The sequence below is a fragment of the Bos taurus genome, chromosome 14, assembly GCF_002263795.3.
Source record: "Bos taurus isolate L1 Dominette 01449 registration number 42190680 breed Hereford chromosome 14, ARS-UCD2.0, whole genome shotgun sequence".
In the NCBI taxonomy this organism is placed as follows: Eukaryota; Metazoa; Chordata; class Mammalia; order Artiodactyla; family Bovidae; genus Bos; species Bos taurus.
The window spans coordinates 41920099-41941440 of NC_037341.1; the positions used below are offsets into that span (position 1 = coordinate 41920099).

Here is a 21342-nt window from a genome sequence, read left to right on the forward strand (position 1 = left end):
ACTCACCTGAATACTCAACCTCCATCCTAGACAAAAATACTTATAACCAAAACAGATGGAGAATTCTCAGAGATTTATTTTTCTGAAAGTCTGATAGACTACATTTCCTGGACAACCCTTCCAAATAGAACACCTGGAAATACTGGATAAAAGAGAAAATATATATGTATTTCTGAATATGTAGCTTAGTTCTCAACAAACAAAGGAAATTTCTAAAGAAAAAAATACGAAGAAGGTTAGAGATCAATTTGGTAAATTAACTGTGACACTGCAGCTACTTTTGAGGTTTTCAGTGGTCTTCACTATATAGAGAGTTGGGTTTTAAGGTAATTTGGGGAGAGAGGAATTGACTTCTGGTACTTATACAAAATAGTGTTAAAAACAACTTTTCCTCACCCTTCCCACCATGCCTCTTGCTCTAAGCCAGGATTCTTGAGAGGTTCAGCAAAGATTCTTCTTAGACTCAGCCAGAGGCACTTATATGACTGTATATTATATTTGTCACTGGGATTGTTTTCAGAAATATGAGAGGATAGCAGGGCAGCATTGGGTGTTTTCTCTTTCATGGGAGGCTTTGCAGCATTCCTGAAGCTTGTCTTCCTCAGCTATCCAACTGACAGCTCAGGTCAGTAAGAGAATAAGATCTCATAGGTGGGTATAGGGTCAGTTTAAGTAGAAGTCCTTTTTCCCAAAGGGAATCGGCATCTCATAATAGCAGTATCATAGACATAGCTTCCAGGTATGTCCAGTTTCAGTGAACTGCTTGCAAACACTGTTGCTTAGAAACCGCTGGCGTTTCGCCTCTGTTGGGTTTTTATTAAACAGAGCTGAGAAGTTATCCCAAGGTCAACTGTGTCCACAGAAGAGGAGAAAGGTTGTGTTAACCCTTCTCTCACAGTATTCAGAGGGTTATTTCTTGAGCGAAAGCTGGACTAGGGGGAAAAAAAAAACAATCAGGAATAAGAGAGTCCAAGGATACTTGTCTGTCTTAGCCATGGCTCAGAGAGATGTGAATTCCCACTGATAATTCATAACTATAGGTGGGCCTTCATATGAGTTTAAGGTTTGAAAGTAAAACATCTGCATATTCTAATAAATTCTTAACTTGGATACTCTTGGTTTAAGGGCTTCCTTGGAGCTTAGAAAAGCAAAAGCAGAAAGAACCATCTTATGAAATGCTGTAAACCCAGGCCTCCTGATTCTCACAGGTGAACACACATGAGCTTGCAATTCTGAACAACAAAACAAACAAATTTCAAGCCATACAGAGAAACAGGGAATCAGTCATGAGTGACAGCAGAAAACAAACACATGTGCCCAAGACTTAAGATACTGAAATTCTTCAGACATTACTTATAAAATAAGTCAGGTTGAAGTATATAAAGGAATAAGACAGGGAATTGAAGTCATTAACAGTGACAGTATATTATCACAGAAAGATTAGAGATCTTTACAGAAGAACCAAACAACTCAATACAAGAGGGAAAAGTTCAATTCAATCGCTCAGTCGTGTCCGACTCTTTGTGACCCCATTCACTGCAACTCACCAGACTTCCCTGTCGTTTAGTTTCTCCTGGAGTTTGCTCAAACTCATGTCCATTGAGTTGATGATGCCATCCAAACATCTCATCCTCTTTTGCCCCTTTCGCCTTCTGCCCTCAGTCTTTCCTAGCATCAGGGTCTTTTCCAGTGAGTTAGCTCTTCTTATCAGGTGGCCAAAGTATTGAGCTTCAGCATCAATCCTTCAAATGAATATTTAGGGTTGATTTCCTTTAGGATTGACTGATTTGATCTCCTTGCTGCCCAAGGGACTCTCAATAGGCTTCTGTAGCACCACAGTTCGAAAGCATCAGTTCGTCAAGAGCATTAATGATGAGATTAAGAAGCTTTTAGTTATACTTAATAGTATTATTTTCTGTTTCCCAAGGCTTACAGATTGAAAATTACTGTCATGAACTTTGTATTTCTACTTTCTCTCTGTACCTCTCCAGGCCAGATGGAGACTACATCTCTTCATTTAATGGTGGAAACACTAAAGGCATTGAGGGAAATTCAGCGGGACACTTACCAAAATTCTGCCATGAATGTGGGACTAAATACCCTGTAGAATGGGCAAAGTTCTGCTGTGAATGTGGTGTTCGGAGAATGGTTCTGTGAACAGAATCCAAAAAAAAGAAAAAGCTAAGTCCTGAATTTTATGATTATTGCTGCTTGGACATCTAGAGCACTTCCTCTAGTGATTTCGTGCTAAAATTACTCAAAATACTTTTTTTCAAGTTTTTGGAGCATAATTCTTTGGCTGTGTAATGTGTGTGTATATATGTGAGTGTACATATACTGTATATAATAAATACCTGATAACCTAAGCTGTGCCATTCAAGGACATACCTACTTATCAGTCAGAAAATAACTTTAGGTGGAATCATTTAACTTAGGTATTCCTTTTCTCTTGTTAAAGTCCATTACTATACTTCCACAAACAATCCAGCGTTAATGCTTAGCGCTCTAAGCTTTCAGATGATCATTACTTTGAGCAGGACATCAGAATAAACATTTTTATTATTGACCTATTTTCAGATAGTATCATTGTAGGATGGAATGCTTGAACTTTTGAAACTGAGAGAATATTTTAGTTACAATTAGTTGTGTCGTTTTCCTGTAGAGCTCTTTAATAATTAATTTTATAAATATTTTTTAAAAAGAGAGGGAAAAACCCCTATTGTGTATGTTGCTCTTTACTCAGTGTATTATTGATTCCATAGAGGTTTTTACTCAATTCTTTAAAACATAATTATGCAGTGCCCTTTTCAGAGACACAAATCTGAAAATACAGCTGTTTCTTTTTCTAGTTATAACTGAATGATTTTTTTTTTTTGCTCAGTGTGTATTAGTTTACCACACATTCTTTCTACTTCTGATTGTCTTCAGATTTCACTTTTGTCCTTTTTTCCCCATTATCTCATGTCTGAAGAGTAGTTTGCTACTTCATTTTTGCAAAGTTGGCAAGTTAATTATTTAATAGAAGGTGCACAAAGTTCCTTGCAAAGTCTTGCATTTATATCTATGTATTTGAATTTAGAAGAAATTAATGGATTTTAAAACAGATCATCTCACCTAATAAACAATTAACTTCGATAATTAATCCTTAGTGCAGGGCATGCAGGTAAAAAGAATTGAATTTTAGTCACTCGAAGTATAGTTATATGTATTTATGGGTAGGTTAAGAGAATGTTAATATTTAATTTTTCCTACTCATGTTTTTCTTCCAGTGTTTTGTGCTGAAGCACCATTTACTTCACAATAAAAAGCCTCTGAAAATGCATTGCTGTAATGGATAGCTGCTTTATTATGTAATTAAACATTCACAAAAATGTAATTATACTTTCACCTTTACTTTGACTAAAATACAGCTTTTAATCATTGTCACTTTCAGTGTAACATTGTATTTACTAGTAAATACCTTTGGTTGCTTGTGCAGCCAAATTCAGTAATTCAGTAGTTATTTCTGTTGAATCAAACCTAACAAACCTTGATCTTATTATAAAGGTACAGCAAATCATTTGTAGGCAATTTCTAACTTCTTGTTTATGATTCTGACCAATTGTGAGGATCAGGGTAGAAATTTGTGGCTTATAGCTTTCTCTGAAATTCATTTATACTTAACTTTATAATTTTATTCATTAGTTTTTTTGTTTTGTTTTGTTTGTGTTTTTCATTTGGTCAGAGGATAACTTAGTGGTAATGGAAATTTATGATTTACATAATAGTTCCTTTCCTGACTTACAATAATTTTTTTTTCTGGTTGCCTTTATTTAGTCATATTGGCCAGAAGGAAGGGTCAGAGTTCAATAAAACTATATTACATCTTATTCCATCAACTAGAATAGCTTTAATAAATTTAGGAGAATAATGTACATATCAGAGTTCCATTTCAATTGTTTATGTTCTTCTGTTCTAATTATTAGAAACCATATAAAGAAAGAACTTTAAACTCTTGCTTTATCTAGAATTGAGCACTATTTTCTTCCAAGTATATTTTTAAAGATCACGTAATTTTTGTCCGCCCAAGGAAGGAATAGCTAAGTGATCTTAAAGTGGCACATGTTTGTTTCTCACTGAATTTTACTGTAGCAAGTAAATGTTATAATGTACTATATGGAAATGAGTTGGTAAGAAATCATCTAATTCCAAAACCCAGAGATTGTTACAAACAGTAAGTAGGTGAAATATATTAATGAATTATGAAACATATCGATGCAGTGTATTTAAATGCATTTTTATATTACTTGCATATATTATTTTCATGTTGATTTGTTGTGCAATAGTTCAGTTTTTAAGAAATTTTCCTAGATCTCTGCATCATTTATTTTATTTTTATTTATTTTCACAAGTATTTTCCAGTGTGGTAGAATGAAAAGATGATTTAAACTTAAATTAAAACTGTAAAAATTGCTTATATAATATTCTGAAAGTTATTAGCTTGGAAAAGTAAGAGTAGTATGGCTGCTGTTGTCTCTTGTTCACTCTGTTTTTTTAAATTACAAATGATGTCTTCATTTTTGAACCTATTCAATAAAGACATGAAGCAAAAAAATGCCACTTGGTTTTCATTGATGTCGTATCTTTTTTTCAGACACAGGTAGAAAGATAGCAATCTACTGAAATAATAAGAATATATTCAAAGTAAAATACAGACTTTTTTAATGAGAAAGAGTTTTCACTGGCAGTTTTTTTATGTGCTGTCAGCTTTTAAAAGGAGTTACTACTGTTTTATTTTGAAGTGTTTTATAACTTCAAAGCATTATAAATCTGTTTCTTCACAAGATTTTTAAGGCATAGAAATTCTCTTTTTAGGCAATAAAATTTGGCAGTTGAAAACATTAGAGAAATGAGGTTAATAAGGAAACATTATGAACATTTCTAATTAGGTAATATACAGTTCAGTGGCAAAAAGTATTTGTGATGAATACTTAATTAGATCATCATATTAAAAGCTTTAAACTATAGCTGTCTGTAGTGAAAATATTAAACATGTTTAATTTGTACTCAATTTTCCTTAGGCTCAAGGTGGATACTTTCTACCATGAGTAGAAGCTCAGGGAATGGAAAATAATAGAATACGTACATAGCTACAGAAAGTCAGCAGGGCTCTTATGTCTTTATTAGCATTGCACATCTATGTATTTTATATGTTAAGTGTATTTTTAGTTTTAAAATGGTTAAGTGTATTTTTAGTACTAAAAGTAGATTGATTTGTCCAACGATTGTTCTGTTGAATATAGTAGTGGAGAACCATTGAAACAAAGTTTACAAGAGCCATATTCATTTTTATTTTCATTTAGAGAAATTTTAATTAAATGTCACAATAGTCATTTATTTCTATACTTTTCTTTTACGTGTGAATTACGTTTTTGCCACTAGAGGGTGCTTTTAGATAATTTAAGATTGCTATCCTCTAGAAATGGCCTCTCGGGAATAAGATGCTGAGAAAGATTGAAGGCAGGAGGAGAAGGGGATGACAGAGAATGCGATGGTTGGATGGCATCACCAACTCAGTGGACATGAGTTTGAGCAAGCTCCGGGATTTGGTGAAGGACAGGGAAGCCTGGTGTGCTGCTGTCCGTGGCGTCACAGAGAATTGGACAGACTAAGCGACTGAACGACAAGAACAACTGTAATAAGTAGGTTTTTTTTGATGACATGAAATGACAGAGATTTATAAGATGTAGTTTTTTGTTATATATTTTGCTCTGATTTTAATAGCCCACGTGTTTTTTGTTTGTTTTTAAGAAACATAGTGTAGCTCCTTTGGGGCACCAGCTGGGCAATATTTGATAAAATCTTTCATATTAACATCTCACATAATTTTGTTAGCAAAATTATGCTTCTCAAACGTATTACTCATGCACATTACCACATAATTCTTATACTATTTCTTTACTATTTCATCCTAGGACAGGGAAGCTTAAAGTTATAATCCTTAAGGTGGGTTTTTTCCTTCAATCAGCTAACCTTATCTAATGAATGCAAATGAGATCAATTTATATAGGAGCTAAATAAGTGCTTAGACCGAATCATATTAGATGCACAAAGCTAAAACTTTATAAACATTTTAAAGAATGATTTTTGTATTCTTCATTCTATGAAATGCTGGGAATCAAGAGTTATACATAAGGTGTGATTTAGTCCCTGTCCTATAGTTGATAATTTATTTGGAGAAGTCATTATATAAACAGACAGTTTAGGACAAAACAAAGGATTTTTAATTGAAGTATAGTTGACTTACAATGTTGTGAAAGAATTTAACAGAACTTAATTATAAAAATACCAACAAAATTATTTGTAAGTGTTGAAGTTTCTTATCACAAGTCATTCAGTTCACCATTTCCTATTTTTTTTCTCCTTACCTTGTCCCAGTGCTTAGGAGAAAACTTGCTGGAATATAAAGAGCTGCACTACCTTTTAGTGGGGAGAAGTGGTAGAGAGGGTATGTGAATGATGAGTGTGCATTCTAAGTCTTCAAACTCATGTCCATTGAGTCAGTGATGCCATCCAGCCATCTCATCCCCTTCTCCTGCTCTCAATCTTTCCCAGCATCAGGATCTTTTCTAATGAGTCAGCTCGTCGCATCAGGGGGCCAGAGTATTGGAGCTTCCGCATCAGTCCTAATGAATATGTGTATGGTGGGGTCTATAAAATGGGAGCTGTCAGAGCTGTGAAAAGTGAACTACTTGGATTGTCCTGAGGACTGAGGACAAATCATCATTGAGTAAAAGTCACTGATAATTGCAATTGTTCAATCTTATCTCATAGAACTCTTCACTTTCACTGTCCTGTTTTTTTTGTTGTTGTTGTTTGTTTGTTTCACGTCTCTCTGCTCAAAGACTCCGTTTCTATGCCTGTTTTGAATTTGCAACTATGGATAGGAGGCTGCCAGTAGTGGTGAGTATATTTGACAATGAAATACTGATTTTCATTCATTGAATCACCAGTCTTAAAATCTTAAATTATAATACACTTGAAGACTGCCTGGGGCTTTAAGATGAATGACCTTATCCACTGATGGTGGAGATACAAATTTATGATACTTTTTGAAGAAGTTGACTAAATTTACTTTAAAAGCCTTTAAAATACACATGTCTCATAATCCAGTAATTTTATTCCTAAAATGTATTTCTTCTTGAAGAAATAATCTGAAGAAAAATATTTATGCAGAACACATTTAATAATACTATTATTTGTAGTGATAAAAATTAATTTAGAAAAAAAATTAATTTAGTAAGTTAAAGCATTTTTCAAATAATTTTTAATGGCATGGTGAGGTTATGTTTTGTTATTAGAACAAAAAGCTAGCCTAAAATAGTGAATGTGTGTAAAATACAATTGCAGTTGTATAGAAGATGAGACAGATAAAAAGGCTTTTAAAGCATTTATATTCCTCTTTATATTATGTTTATTTCTACTCTTAAGTAGTTATGATGTTACATATTCTTTATATTTTTTGTATTACCAGTTTTTAAATGAATATATAATACTTTAATACTTTTTAATCTTTAAAAAATGAAGAGGTTTATGTTTTTCAGAATCACTCGCATTTGATAATTTATTGAAAATCACTACCTCCTCTTCATTTGTTTTCTGACATTCAGAAATGTAGTTGATAGCCCTATATTAACTACATTTCTGAATGTCAGAAAACAAATGAAGAGGAGGTAGTGATTTTCAATAAATTCAGGGACGGGGGAGCCTCGTGGGCTGCCGTCTATGGGGTCACACGGAGTCAGACACAACTGAAGTGACTTAGCAGCAGCAGCGGCAGCCCTATATTAATAGTAATTATTAATAATATATTTAAGCTAGTTTCTGTGATACTTTTGTTAAAAGTGGTTTCTGTCAACTCTATGTAATTTTAATAAGATAATTTTTCTTGAATTTTCCTTGAATACTCATATTCTGATATAGCCCTCCCTTCAACTGTTTACCACCTATGACTTGAAGAATTTTGACAAGTCTGAGAAATGCAAATGAATTTTTGATTTAGAGCTAAAACAAGAATTAAACTTGGTCTAAATGTTTTAGAGTTTTTTTTTTTTGTCTTTCTGCTTTTGATTTTTGAGGGGCAAATATATATATGTTTACTTATTATACTGTAAAACTTTAAAGATTTTTCAAAGTTATCTTATTTCTCCCTCTTGTTATTTTATTCAAGAGGAATAGTTTAAGAAACAAAAAGTTTTAATAATATATTTCCATTTTTACTAATCTTCCCAAACTTAGGAGTTCTAAAAAGGAAAAAAAACTCATATGGACCATACAGGAAACATCAGAAAGTTTTCATTTTGAACACTAATTCTTCAAGGGTGATTTCCCTTTGAAAAATTGGTATTCAATTAACTATTAACACTGTGAAAGTTTAAACCTAAAAGTTTGTTTTCCAGTCTCTTACTATAGACAAAAGCAAAGCACCATTTGAATGAGCAACATGTGTTCTAGATCAGCTCTGTATTCTTGGTGAGGCACTGTTTTCTCATGGTCTTTGTTTTTGATAAACAGTGTTATGGTTCTCCCTCTGGTGTTACTAGAAAGGTTGTTTGTCACTGATGCTGTTACCAGAAAGCTGTTATGTGAGGAGGGGCTTATCACTTACTGCCTTAGATACTTTAAACTTTGAACAATACTAGAAGTTAAACACTGCTTAAAACATATCTAGTAGTGAAAAATTGTCTTGATCTATTTTAAATCTGAGTTTTCTTACTATCTCAAAGGGTCATTTGTCATGTTTGTGGCTAGCATCTTTTGAAAACCCTGTTTAGTAAGTTTTCTCTACTGAATTCTACTACCTCCAAATCTTAGCCAGAATTTGGTTTTAAGCACTTTCCTCATTAGTATTGGCATTGTAAAGGGGAAGCACAAAGTCATACTAAATTTTACCATTGAAAACGATTCGAGTTCAAATAACAGATCCCAGCCTACTTAGTTTAAGCAAAAAAGAATTTATTAAAAGTTACTGGATAATTCACAGAAATTTCTGGAAGAGCCAGCTAATCAAGTTAGGCAGTTGTTCAGCCAGAAACAATGCCCAAATTATAATGAAAGACTACTTCAGTGGAGAACAGTCAACTAGAGAGCCACCATGGGGACATGTGACTTTAAAATTAAAAGTAAAACAACTTTAAATCATTTAGCATTTGGACTTAGATCAGAAGCTCTGGGCTCTAGGGCTGCTGTCACAGATACTGTGTATATAAACATAAAAAGTAAGAAGGAATCCCAGTTACCTTTGAAAAAGCATCATTCAACACTCATATTTTAATAATCCATTTGATGTCATTTGACTTCTTCACATGAATCAGTGTGTTCTTCCTGCTTTTTCCCTTGGCATAGTCACTGGTTCAGAGTTAAAGAGTAACAGGTCGTGTCTTGCAAAATGGGTGTCACTTCTTGACGCTGTCACAGTTACCTTCAAAGCCCAGTGTCTCACCACCATCCTCAAAACAGATGCATACTACAGGATCTGCTTCCTCACATTATTTGTTTGAGAATCTCAGTCTGTTCCATAGTTCCAAGGTTACATATCTACTCTGTAGCTGCAAGAAAGGGTGGAAAACTGAATTCTGGTAAAGGTAATGAATTATTAAAATATGAGTGTTGAATGATGCTTTTATTTATTTATTTATTTATTATCCAGAAAAGTGCTTAAAACCATGTTCTGCAGCAGGAAATCTTCAATACATTGAGTTAAGACATCTTTCCTCATCCCAGTTATGGTGTGAGATAATCACAAACTGAATTTTAAGAAATGGTTTTGGCTTACTTATAGGAATAGGGAGTGATGTGATCTGGCTTAAACGTATAATCTGAATGTGTGTTCTTTGGCTCTGAATATGTGTTCTGTGGGTTTTCCCGAGGGCTTAGTGGGTAAAGAATCCACCTGCAGGGCAGGAGACACAGGCAGATGTGAGTTTGATCCCTGGGTCGGGAAGATCCCCTGGTGAAGGGCATGGCAATCCACTCCAGTAGTCTTGCCTGGAGAATCCCAGGGACATAAGAGCCTGGTGGGCTACAGTCCATAGAGTTGCAAAGAGTCAAACAAGACTGAAGCAACAGCAGGTACACACAGCCCTTAAGTTAATTAGAAATAAAAGGTAAAGTTGTTACACATTCTACCCTAAAATGTCACATAAACTTTTTTTAAGTTCACTTAGTGTTCTTGCCTGGAGAATCCCAGGGACGGGAAGCCTGGTGGGCTGCCGTCTATGGGGTCGCACAGAGTCGGACACGACTGAAGCGACTTAGCAGCAGCAGCAACATTTCACTTTCAGGAAAGAATTACCTGATACAAGTTACAGTTGAAACAAACAGAAACTTTCCAACCCCACCTGAGTATAACACAGAAGGAGCAGTTTCCTCATTTTGCAAGACTTCCCTATAAAGTTGAAGCCTGATTTCCTTATTGACTCAACTATTTTCTCCTACTTGGGGAGGCAAAGCTTAGTCATTAAGTTTCAGCACAGTTCAGTCACTCAGTCTTATTAGACTCTTTGTGACCCCATGGACTTCAGCACGCCAGGCTTCCTTGTCCATCACCAACTCGCCGAGCTCACTCAAACTCAGATCCATCAAGTCAGTGATGCCATCCAACCATCTTATCCTCTGTCGTCCCCATCTCGCTCCACCTTCAATCTTTCCCAGCATCAGGGTCTTTTCTAGTGAGTCAGTTCTTTGCATCAGGTGGCCAAAGTATTGGAGTTTCAGCTTCAACATCAGTCCCTCCAATGAATATTCAGGACTGACTTCCTTTAGGATAAACTGGTTGAATCTCCTTGCAGTCCAAGGGACTCTCAAGATTCTTCTCCAACACTACAGTTCAAAAATATCAATTCTTTGGCTCTCAGCTTGCTTTATAGTCCAGCTGTCACATCCATACATGACTACTGAAAAAACCATAGCTTTGACTAGATGAATCTTTATCAAAGTAATGTCTCTGCTTTTTCATATGCTGTCTAGATTGATCATAGCTTTTCTTCCAAGGAACAACTGTCTTTTAATTTCATGTCTGCAGTCACCATCTGCACTGATTTTGGAGCCCCCCAAAATAAAGTCTGTCACTGTTTCCATTTTTTCCTAATCTATTTGCCATGAAGTGATGGGACTGGATGCTATGATCTTAGTTTTCTGAATGTTGAGTTTTAAGCCAACTTTTTCACTCTCCTCTTTCACTTTCATCAAGAGGCTCTTTAGTTCTTCTTCACTTTTCTGCCATAAGGGTGATGTCATCTGCATATTTCTCCCGGCAGTCTTAATTCCAGCTTGTGCTTCATCTGGCCTGGCATTTCTCATGATGTACTCTGCATATAAGTTAAATAAGCAGGGTGACAATATGCAGCCTTGATGTACTCCTTTCCTGATTTGGAGCCAGTCTGTTGTTCCATGTCCAGTTCTAACTGTTGCTTCCTGACCTGCAAACAGATTTCTGAGGAGGCAGGTCAGGTGGTCTGGTATTCCCATCTCTTGAAGAATTTTCCACAGCTTGTTGTGATCCACACAGTCAAAGGCTTTTGTGTAGTCAATAGAGCCGAAGTAGATGGTTTTCTGGAACTCTCTTGCTTTTTTTTTTTTTTTTCTTCATCCAACGGATGTTGGCAATTTGATCTCTGGTTCCTCTGCCTTTTCTAAATCCAGCTTGAAATCTGGAAGTTCACAGTTCACGTACTGTTGAAGCCTGGCTTGGAGAATTTTGAGCATTACTTTGCTAGCATGTGAGATGAGTGCAATTGTGTGGTAGTTTGAGCATTCTTTGACATTGCCTTTTTTTGGGATTGGAATGAAAACTGACCTTTTCTAGTCCTGCAGCCACTGCTGGGTTTTCCAGATTTGCTGGCATATTGAGTGCAGCACTTTCACTGCATCCATCATCTTTTAGGATTTGAAACAGCTCAACTGGAATTCCATCATCTCCACTGGCTCTGTTCATAATGATGCTTCCTAGGGCCCAGTTGACTTCGCATTCCAGGTTGTCTGGCTCTAGGTGATCTAGGTGAGTGATCACATCATTGTGTTTATCTGGGTCATGAAGATCTTTTTTTTATAGTTCTTCTGTGTATTCTTGCCACCTCTTCTTAAAATCTTCTGCTTCTGTTAAGTCTATACCATTTCTGTCCATAATTGTGCCCATCTTTGCATGAAATGTTCCCTTGGTATCTCTGATTTTCTTGAAGAGATCTCTCGTCTTTCCCATTCTATTGTTTTCCTCTATATTTTTGCACTAATCACTGAGGAAGGCTTTCTTTTCTCTCCTTGCTATTCTTTGGAACTCTGCATTCAAATGGGTATATGTTTCCTTTTCTCCTTTGCCTTTTGCTTCTGTTCTTTTCTCAGCTATTTGTAAGGCCTCCTCTGACAACCATTTTGCCTTTTCGCATTTCTTTTTCTTGGGCATGGTCTTGATCACTGCCTCCTGTACAATGTCATGAACCTCTGTCCATAGTTTTCCAGGGACTCTATCAGATATAATCCCTTGAATCTGTTTGTTACTTCCACTGTATAATTATAAGGGATTTGATTTAAGTCATACCTGGACGGTCTAGTCATTAAGTTTCCCTTCCTAATATAGTACCTGATATTCATAAACTTACCTTTCATTCTTATTTTCTCATTCATCATCAATATAACCTTCAAGTATAACAGACGAGATCCTTCTAAGACACCAGGAAAAGAAGGATGGAGGATTAATAAAAGATGCATGTGGATTAGAACTGGAACGTCTTTAGGTCCTGAGGAAGCTGTAAGGGTTGGTACCTCTGCCAGGCTCTATGCTTCTGTTACTCATCTGTCCATTCTCTAATTGTGTATCTCCTTCACTCACTACTGTGTACCTGTTTGTTCCCCCATTCCTTCAATTTGCCAGTGCTCAACTTAATAAAACCTTAAAACATTCTATTTCAGTCTTACTTTGGGTAAATTTATTTGAGATTGTGGCTCAAACTTTTGAAACAGGGTACCTGAACTAATTCATTTTCTCAAGCTGTGTGACATTTATCACAGATCGTTAGTCTCTCAATTAATTGTACTTTGGGCAGATGCCCTAGAGGGCCCCATTGGTTGGGTTGAGAGGCATGACTTCACACGGCTAAGAACACTTAGCAGAAGTCATGGCTGGTACAGACTCCCTTACAGCAGGTGTGGATATGTCAGGGAATGGCTGACATATTTAGAAAAAGTATTTGATTATATTTGTAATAACCTTCATTTAAAACATTTTTTTAATTGGAAGATAATTGTTTTGTGTAGGTTTCTGCTATACAACAGTGTGAATCAGCCATAAGTATACATATATCCCCTCCTCTTAAGCCTCCCTCCCAACCCACCCCCAGCACACCCTCTCTAAATCGTCACAGAGCACCAGGCTGAGCTCCCTGAGTTACACAGTAACTTCCCACTAGCTAGCTATTTTACATATGAAGGTCAAAGTGAAAGTTGCTCAGTCGTGTCCAATCTTTGTGACCCCGTGAACTATATAGTCCATGGAATTCTCCAGGCCAGAATACTGGAGTGGGTAGCCTTTCCCTTCTCCAGGGGATCTTCTCAACCTAGGAATCGATCCCAGGTCTCCTGCATGGCAGGCAGATTCTTTACCAGCTGAGCCACAAGGGAAGCCCAGCCACAAGGAAAGCCCACTTTACATATGGTGATGTATAAATTTCAGTGCTGTTTTTCAACCCATCCCACCCTTTCCTTTCCCCTCAGTGTCCTCAAGTCCTATCTCTGTATCTGCGACACTCTTCCTGCCCTGCAAATGGGTTCATCAGTACCATTTTTCTAGATCCCATATATATGCATTAATACACAATACTTGTTTTTCTCTTTTGGACTTACTTCACTCTGTGTAACAGGGTCTAGGTTTGTCCACCTCAGTTCAACTGACTCAAATTTGTTCCATTTTATGACTGAGAAATATTCCACTGTATAGCCTTCAAAGTAGCAAATTTGAAAACTGAAGTGAAATGTTTTATGTAGAAATGTGTTAATTACTATTAGTATTAATCTACTGCAAAGATTTTAAATGACAGTAGAAATATGTGTCCAAATTTTGTGATGATGGAAATGGAGCAATAGATAGTTTACAAAAGCAAATACATTATACCTGTTTTTTCATAATACCTCAAAAAGTAAAGCCTGGTGGAATTTTAGCTACTGGGTCTGTGCTGAAGGTAAATGAAGAATTAAAAAAAAAGTGAGATTTTAGAAATTTTTACCTTCATGGAAAACATGATTTTTATTTACAACTGATAGAATTTCGAAGCACTTCCTAAGGAGTAAGACTATAATGCCTAAAAGCATGAAGTTTTCATGGATAGAGTACCATAAAGACCATCTGAATTAGAATAGAGGATGTGTGTTTCCACAGAAAAATTTACAGTAGATTTGATGAAATGTCCTTCTTAAACTGACTAAATGAAAGGATGGCTTAAAGAAAAGAAACACTTCTGGCTGTGGTAGAACTAGGTTAATCCTGAAAGGAATATCACTTACTTCAGCAAATTCCTTTAGAGCTTGTTTTAAAAGACTCTTAACTGAGTCTCTTTGTATAAAGCAATATTCCTCCAAGTGTGCTAGGTTAGTGGTTTTTACATAAAAGTGTTCTGTAGTCAATTTTGGAAATGCTATCTTGATGTTAAACTTTTTAAAAAACTTTATGAGTTTACAGAGCTTTTAATATATGAATTGTGAGTCTCCAAGAAAAAATTATCTGATCTCAGAACTAAGGTTTTTTCTGTTTTTTTTTTTTTTTTAGAATCTATAGAGGGTTTCTTGTGACAGTCTTTAAAAAGTGCTGATTTAAGGCATCCACATACATATCTGAAAGACAGTGTCCATTGAAATAAGACAAATCTAACTAGGGGATAGAAATAATAAAAAAATGTAGTATCCAAGATCATTACTAACCAACCTGCCATGTCTTTACTTACCTTGCTAGTAGCTAGGAAACGAGAGAAATACAATCATAAAAGCCTGGTGGTTTTTTCCATGAATTTTACATGCTATGCTGAATAAGAATTTTGGGGTGTGAGTTTTCTCTACAATTCAGTTCTATCATAAACAAATGATAAAAATGAAAGTCAGTAGTTAAAAAGGAAAATTTTAATAATTTTTAATGAAGTATTTTTAAACAATCGCTCCTTATTTTGTCACAGTCTCAACCCTGTTAGGGACATTATAGACAGCCTTCATGGAAACACTTTCAAGAACACTTTTAAGAGTTTCCCTTTAGAAACTTAAAACGTCTTCTCTTCATAGCTGATGGTTTACCAATAGCACCAGTTCGTCAGGGTGGAGGTGTGCTGCATAGTTGACCTGTTTTGTGGTGGAAGGAAACATAGCCTTCTTGAAGACTTTGAAAAGTCTGTCTGAAGGAAAAGCTTGGTGAAGAACCAGTTGCTCCCAAAAAGTGTTAGTAAACTCCCTTTTCTGGAATTAATAAAAAACCAAAGAGAAAACCTCTTGACTCACCGCCTCATTACTGAGATAATCAGTGAATCTGTACAACTGTGTGTACAACTCTATACAACCGTCTGCACCAGTGAGGAGGAAACTCTGTGTGGGTTGGGGACACAACAGAAAGAGAAGAGAAAGAGAAAGAGAACCTGAGAGACAGACGTGAACTGAGAGGAAGGTCTTCCCTCCACACATTGAGGATGGCACCGGAGCATTGTCTGTAGATTAAATAAGTCAGTCAGCTCTGAAGCCGGTGATGATGAGACCACAGTGGCTATTTTAGAACACTTGGCCTGCCTAGAATAGTGCTTTCAATTCTCTTTGTAGGTGAAGGCTATTGGCAAATCTAAGCTTAGAAGGATTTGCCAGTAGTCTTCACTTTTAAGAATGGAAGATGCCTGCCTTATAAGCAGGTTTTCAGGCCCTGACAAAAACAGGCAGTAAAGTAGTGTTCCTATTCTTACTTAGTGTGGGGGTCCCAGTCTCATGTACATTCTTGATGGTTAAGAGATTAAAGATTATATTTCAATGGAAGGGAAAAATCAAATAATGGTGCAGCATTAAAAGTCTTGGGTTTAAAAAATTCTTTTGAAGGACTTCCCTGGTGACCCAGTGGTTTGGACTCTGCACTTCCACTGCAGGGGGCCCAGGTTCAGTCCCACAAGGGGGAACTAAGAGTCCATAAGCCACATGGCATGACCAAAAAAAAAAAAAAATCCTGTTGGGATTAATTAAATGAATCTGACAGTGTTAATACATAGGTCATTTATTATCAAAGGAAAAATGTTATCCAAAGTAAGCAATTGTAATACTGTATGAAAATATTTTTATATACAGATATTGTGTCAAAATTAAATATACACATTCCATTAATTAAAAGGCCAACATATATTATTCTCTTAAAAATATACTTCCCAAATTGCAAACTCATGTAGACAAATTTTATTACACATAAATGACAAAAGTAACCCAGTGCTATGGTTTAGCATCCTTAGAGCAGGTGACTTTCTGTTTTGTGAAACTATTCTTTACTTTAATTTTAAAACATCTGTAATATCGTTTATCAAAGGCACTGTATTATACATTCATGTTTAACTACATCTCTTAATATCTTTCAGTTACCTTGGACTCCTTTATGCTACTGCTTCTTTACATGACTCATTCTCATGGGCCTTATCCATATCTCACTGTTAACTCTGAAACATTTCCAGCACAGACGACAACAATTTCCACTCTCATTGCAGTATACTGATGGGCAGTATACATAATGGGCATAAAACTATATATTTTGGTAATAATGACATGTTAATTTTTAACCCTCATAACCTTTATATACTTCACAGAATTTATATATCTTTTATATATCTTCTGAAAATTTTAAACACATTTAAAAAGTATTATTGCAACTAATACCTTACATGGATTGTCTTAAACTGTTCAGAATTAATACCAATTAATATATGTCCTCATACATGTGAAATAGTTTTGTTGATTGCAGGATTTGGTTTCCATTGTTTAGGTCCATCTTCCGGTACTACAGTAAGGATTTCTCAGTTGCTGTAATCTGTTTTAACCAGGATGCGTTCAGTAACTTCCAGGAGGCATTCTGCCCTTGAAAATCACATGAGCGGATAGATTCTTGGAGGACACAAATAAAGCTCAAGGTTTTATATTGCTACTCCATATTTTCAGTGTTCTTTAATGCCCCTCAAAATTTTATTCCAACAAGTTTTTATCTTTTGTAGTAGTATCTTTAGGAAACACAGGTCATTCTGTTTTTTCTGTTCCTTTGAAGATTTATTCTCTTCCTAGAGAAATATAAAAAAAAATTTTTAGTTCACATTTTAGTAAAAATACACATTGAAAAACATTCAATCTTAGTTTCCACTATACTAGGTTATACGAACAATTTTGTAATTAAAAAGAATCTTGAGACTTCCCTGGTAGTCCCGGTGGTTAAGACTTTGCCTTCTAGTATAGGGTGTGCAGGTTCGATCCCTGGTTAGGGAGCTAAGATCCTACAAGCCTTGTGGCCAAAAAACCAAAACATAAAAGCACTATTGTAGCTAATTTAAAAAACGGTCCACGTCAAAAGAATCTTTAAAAAAGGAGAACATTGAATGACATTTTTAAAAAATTACAGTTCGTAGCTGCAATCACTGATGTGTAGGATATACAAGGTTGTTACGATTTAAAATTTAGGATTAAAGAGCTGTCAGGTGGCCACCAGTTTTACCAATGCAACATAAATGGACATAAGAGTACTGTTTAAACTTTTGTGAGAAAGATCTGTACATTATTTAACTGAGTTTTTTTTTACAATGGAAAAATATTTTTATGGAAGAAATACTGAAAATATTCAGTTTATTTTGGCAAAGATTAGTAAGGATATATCCTTAATATATATATATATATCCCAATTAAGTTTGTTCCCTAGTTTTCACTAGAGAATGGAAGATGCCTGCCTTATAAGCTAGCTTTCCTACTCTGTCAAAAATCTTCAAGTGGGCTACCTGTACAACCTACAGAAAGTGGAGAAAGAGACACCTCAGATGTAATAGACATAGAAGAGTAGCTCTGCGTATCCTCAGTTATATTTTCATGAGTCCCAGAGATGTGGACTCTGGATGCCTGAGAAGTGAATTACTACAGGGCCATTTCTTCATTTCAATAACAACCGATTATTAGGTTTTCTAGGTCAGGTACTGTGCTCAGTGCTATACATATATTATTTCACTTTATCTACTTAGTAACTATAAAATTGATGATTTCACCTTTCACATTTGAGGAAACTGAGATGCAAAGAGGGTAAGTAATCTGCCATGGTCACATAGTCAAGTAAATGTAATAGATTGGGTCTTGAGCTTGTTTGTCCTATTTTTACTTTGGTCACATTCAGATTTCTTTCAATTATATATTTAGTAACACTAACACATACTCTTAAAATAATTTATTTAAAAGATTAGTGGACAGATTTTTTTTTTTTTTAATAGCGGACAGATTTCAAAGGTAAATATGAAGGAGGATTTCTAATATTCTTTGTATTGAGGATCCCAGAACATTTTTTTTTTTGAGGCAAGGAATATGACTATTTTGAAAGTCAGAAGACCAAGAAGATGGCTCTGTCAAAAATCTTCACAAGGGCTACCTGTACAACCTACAGGAAGTGGGGAAAGAGACACCTCAGATGTAATAGACATAAAAGAGAGTAGCTCTGCGTATCCTCGGTTATATTTTTGTTAGTCCCTGAGATGTGGACTCTGGATGCCTGAGAAGTGAATTAATGTCTCAGAATTAACTAACATCTCGGGGTTTGGATGCCAGATTCCTTTACAGAACAGAGAGGGAGGGGTGTGAGGAAGTAAAGTAAAAAAGTCATGTGCCAAAACACCTTTAAAACGTATAAACTGAAGTTTATATGACTAGCAGACTTGAAAAACATAGACATGAACATTTCATGACTTTTCTACATAGACCAAGGCTAAACATTGAGTAAAAATACAAATAAACATGATTTTGTCTGTAATTTCAGGAACATGGGTGTTATCTCCTTTTTCTAAACTTTCTCTCCAAATTACCCTAGCCAGAAGCACTCATATATTGATACTATTCAGGTATTCAACTATTCCACTTCAAGTTGGAATACCTAGGGTTTCCTGAGTCCCAGGGTGTGCAGACTCACTTTGCTTCTCTAAGAGGAGTAAGAGAGTTCCATACTCCTATCCTGGGCTGGGAAGATCTCCTGGAGAAGGGAATGGCAACCCACTCCAGTATCCTTGCCTGGAAAATTCCATGGGCTTAGGCGCCTAGTAGGGCTACAGTCCATGGGGTCACAAAGAGTCAGACACGACTGATGACTAACACACACAGAGTGGTCAAATAACATAATGGAAATGTGAAAAAAGAATCTATCGCTGTCATGAACCAGGTGTGTGCATTTTTCCATGCCTCATTCTAGTTAATTTATCATTGTCACATTTAGTGAAATATTCTTTTTCATTCATAAATATTTTGCATATTGCTATATAATTTTGTGCAACAATCTAATAGAATGTGTGTACATATAGAGTATTCATGTACTATTACACATATTATACAGTATATAGTGTATGGGCTTCCCTGGTGGCTCAGTGGTAAAGAATCTGCCTGCCAATGCAGGAGACCTGAGTTCAGTTCCTGGGTGAAGAAGATCCCCTGCAGATCCCATGGACAGAGGAGACTGGCAGACAACTTAGCAACAAAACAACAACACTAATATATTGTATAATCTATATGAGTAAAAGGGTCCTCATTTTTAATATGTATTTCTTTACTAAGCTAGCTCTCTTTATTTGTATCTTGTTTTCTAGTTTATTTTCTTCTATATAGTTTGGTCATGTCCTTTGCCTATTACCTATTGAGGTTTTAATTTTCTTTTTTAAAAAATCAATGCTCTGACATTTTCCTTAGCTTCTTTAATTTTAAAATAGTGGTTTTTAAAAATGCAGTTTAAAGAGGTCCAATTTCTAAGTGGTATCTCATTTCTCCTTTTACCAATATTATAATGACTATTTTCAAAACCAACCATATAAAAGGAAACAATTCAAAGAGAAACATTCAGAAATTGTTGAGCAAAAAGCTGATAGAAAAGATGTTTGCCTTCACATTGGCCTCTGCCAATTTGCATGGTCTCCAGCCCATGCATGCGCGTGTGCTCAGTTACTCAGTTGTGTCTGACTCTTGCAACCTCAGGGGCTGTGGCCTGCCAGGCTCCTCTGTCATGGGATTCTTCAGGCAAGAACACTAGAGTGGGGCTGCCATGCCCTTTTCCAGGGGATCTTCCTGACCCAGGGATTGAACCCGCGTTTCATATCTCCTGCATTGGCAGGCAGGTTCTTTACCACTAATGTCACCTAAGAAGCCCCCTCATGCCTGTAAACAGTACCAAACTACTAAAATGACATAGAACATGGAATTGGGAAGAGAGGTGCACACTGGCTCCAGCCCACCACCCAAAGGTTACAGAGGGCTGCTTTGGGGAAAGGCCTAGCCTTACAGCCCTTCTGATCTGTTTATTTTGAAAGCTTGTCATGTATGAGGACTTCTGCTTTGTTGTTTCCTAAACAGGGCTGAGGTTTATCAGGATGCTGTAGTTATTTCAAGCTGTTGAAGGCAAACATCTGGAGGGTGCAATAACTTACCAAATTCTTAGTGGGTTGAGCTTCACTCAGGGAAGGTGGTTTTCTTCCTTTACCCTTAAAAACAAAGTCATATTTATAATATTGATTATTAATCCTTTATTACTCCTTCCATTATTATAACTGCTAAATTTCATATTACCTTCAGCTCATCTAATCTACTTGAGAATCTAAATTGTTAGTATGGCAGAATACTAATTTCATTTAGAAATATTATCAAATATCAAGGAAAAGGGAGAAACAAGAAAGGTTAGGTTAGTCCTCCAAATAACCTGGAGTATTTTGCAGATGTGTCCTGCTGCTGCTGCTGCTAAGTCACTTCAGTCGTGTCCGACTCTGTGCGACCCCATAGACGGCAGCCCACCAGGCTCCCCCGTCCCTGGGATTCTCCAGGCAAGAATACTGGAGTGGGTTGCCATTTCCTTCTCCAATGCATGAAAGTGAAAAGTGAAAGTGAAGTCACTCAGTCATGTCTAACTCTTAGCGACCCCATGGACTGCAGCCCACCAGGCTCCTCGGTCCATGGGATTTTCCAGGCAAGAGTACTGGAGTGGGGTGCCATTGCCTTCTCCAGCAGATATGTCCAGCACTGTGTTAATTGCTGTGAGATCTGAAAAACAAACATGGAAGGGTATACTAACAGACAAAACTAGAATTTCAGACAAAACTA

At 36.1% G+C, this 21342-nt stretch overlaps 2 protein-coding genes across 4 annotated transcripts in view; one reads left to right on the forward strand and one right to left on the reverse strand.

Moving 5' to 3' along the window:
- Positions 1–15497, forward strand: part of ZC2HC1A (zinc finger C2HC-type containing 1A) — a 65910-nt gene extending 50413 nt beyond the window's left edge. Inside the window, exons 9-10 of one of the 2 annotated variants that reach the window (XM_059893230.1) lie at positions 6885–6942; positions 12680–15497. In XM_059893230.1, the coding sequence (XP_059749213.1) occupies positions 6885–6942; positions 12680–12844 (223 nt within the window). In that variant the 3' untranslated portion in view covers positions 12845–15497. 2 annotated transcript variants of the gene reach the window in all.
- A 748-nt stretch (positions 15498–16245) lies between these two features.
- The window catches only part of IL7 (interleukin 7), a 60452-nt gene continuing 55355 nt past the window's right edge, over positions 16246–21342 (reverse strand). Inside the window, exons 4-5 of one of the 2 annotated variants that reach the window (XM_005215504.5) lie at positions 20676–20729; positions 16246–17303 (exon numbers count right to left, since the gene is read on the reverse strand). In XM_005215504.5, the coding sequence (XP_005215561.1) occupies positions 17184–17303; positions 20676–20729 (174 nt within the window). In that variant the 3' untranslated portion in view covers positions 16246–17183. 2 annotated transcript variants of the gene reach the window in all.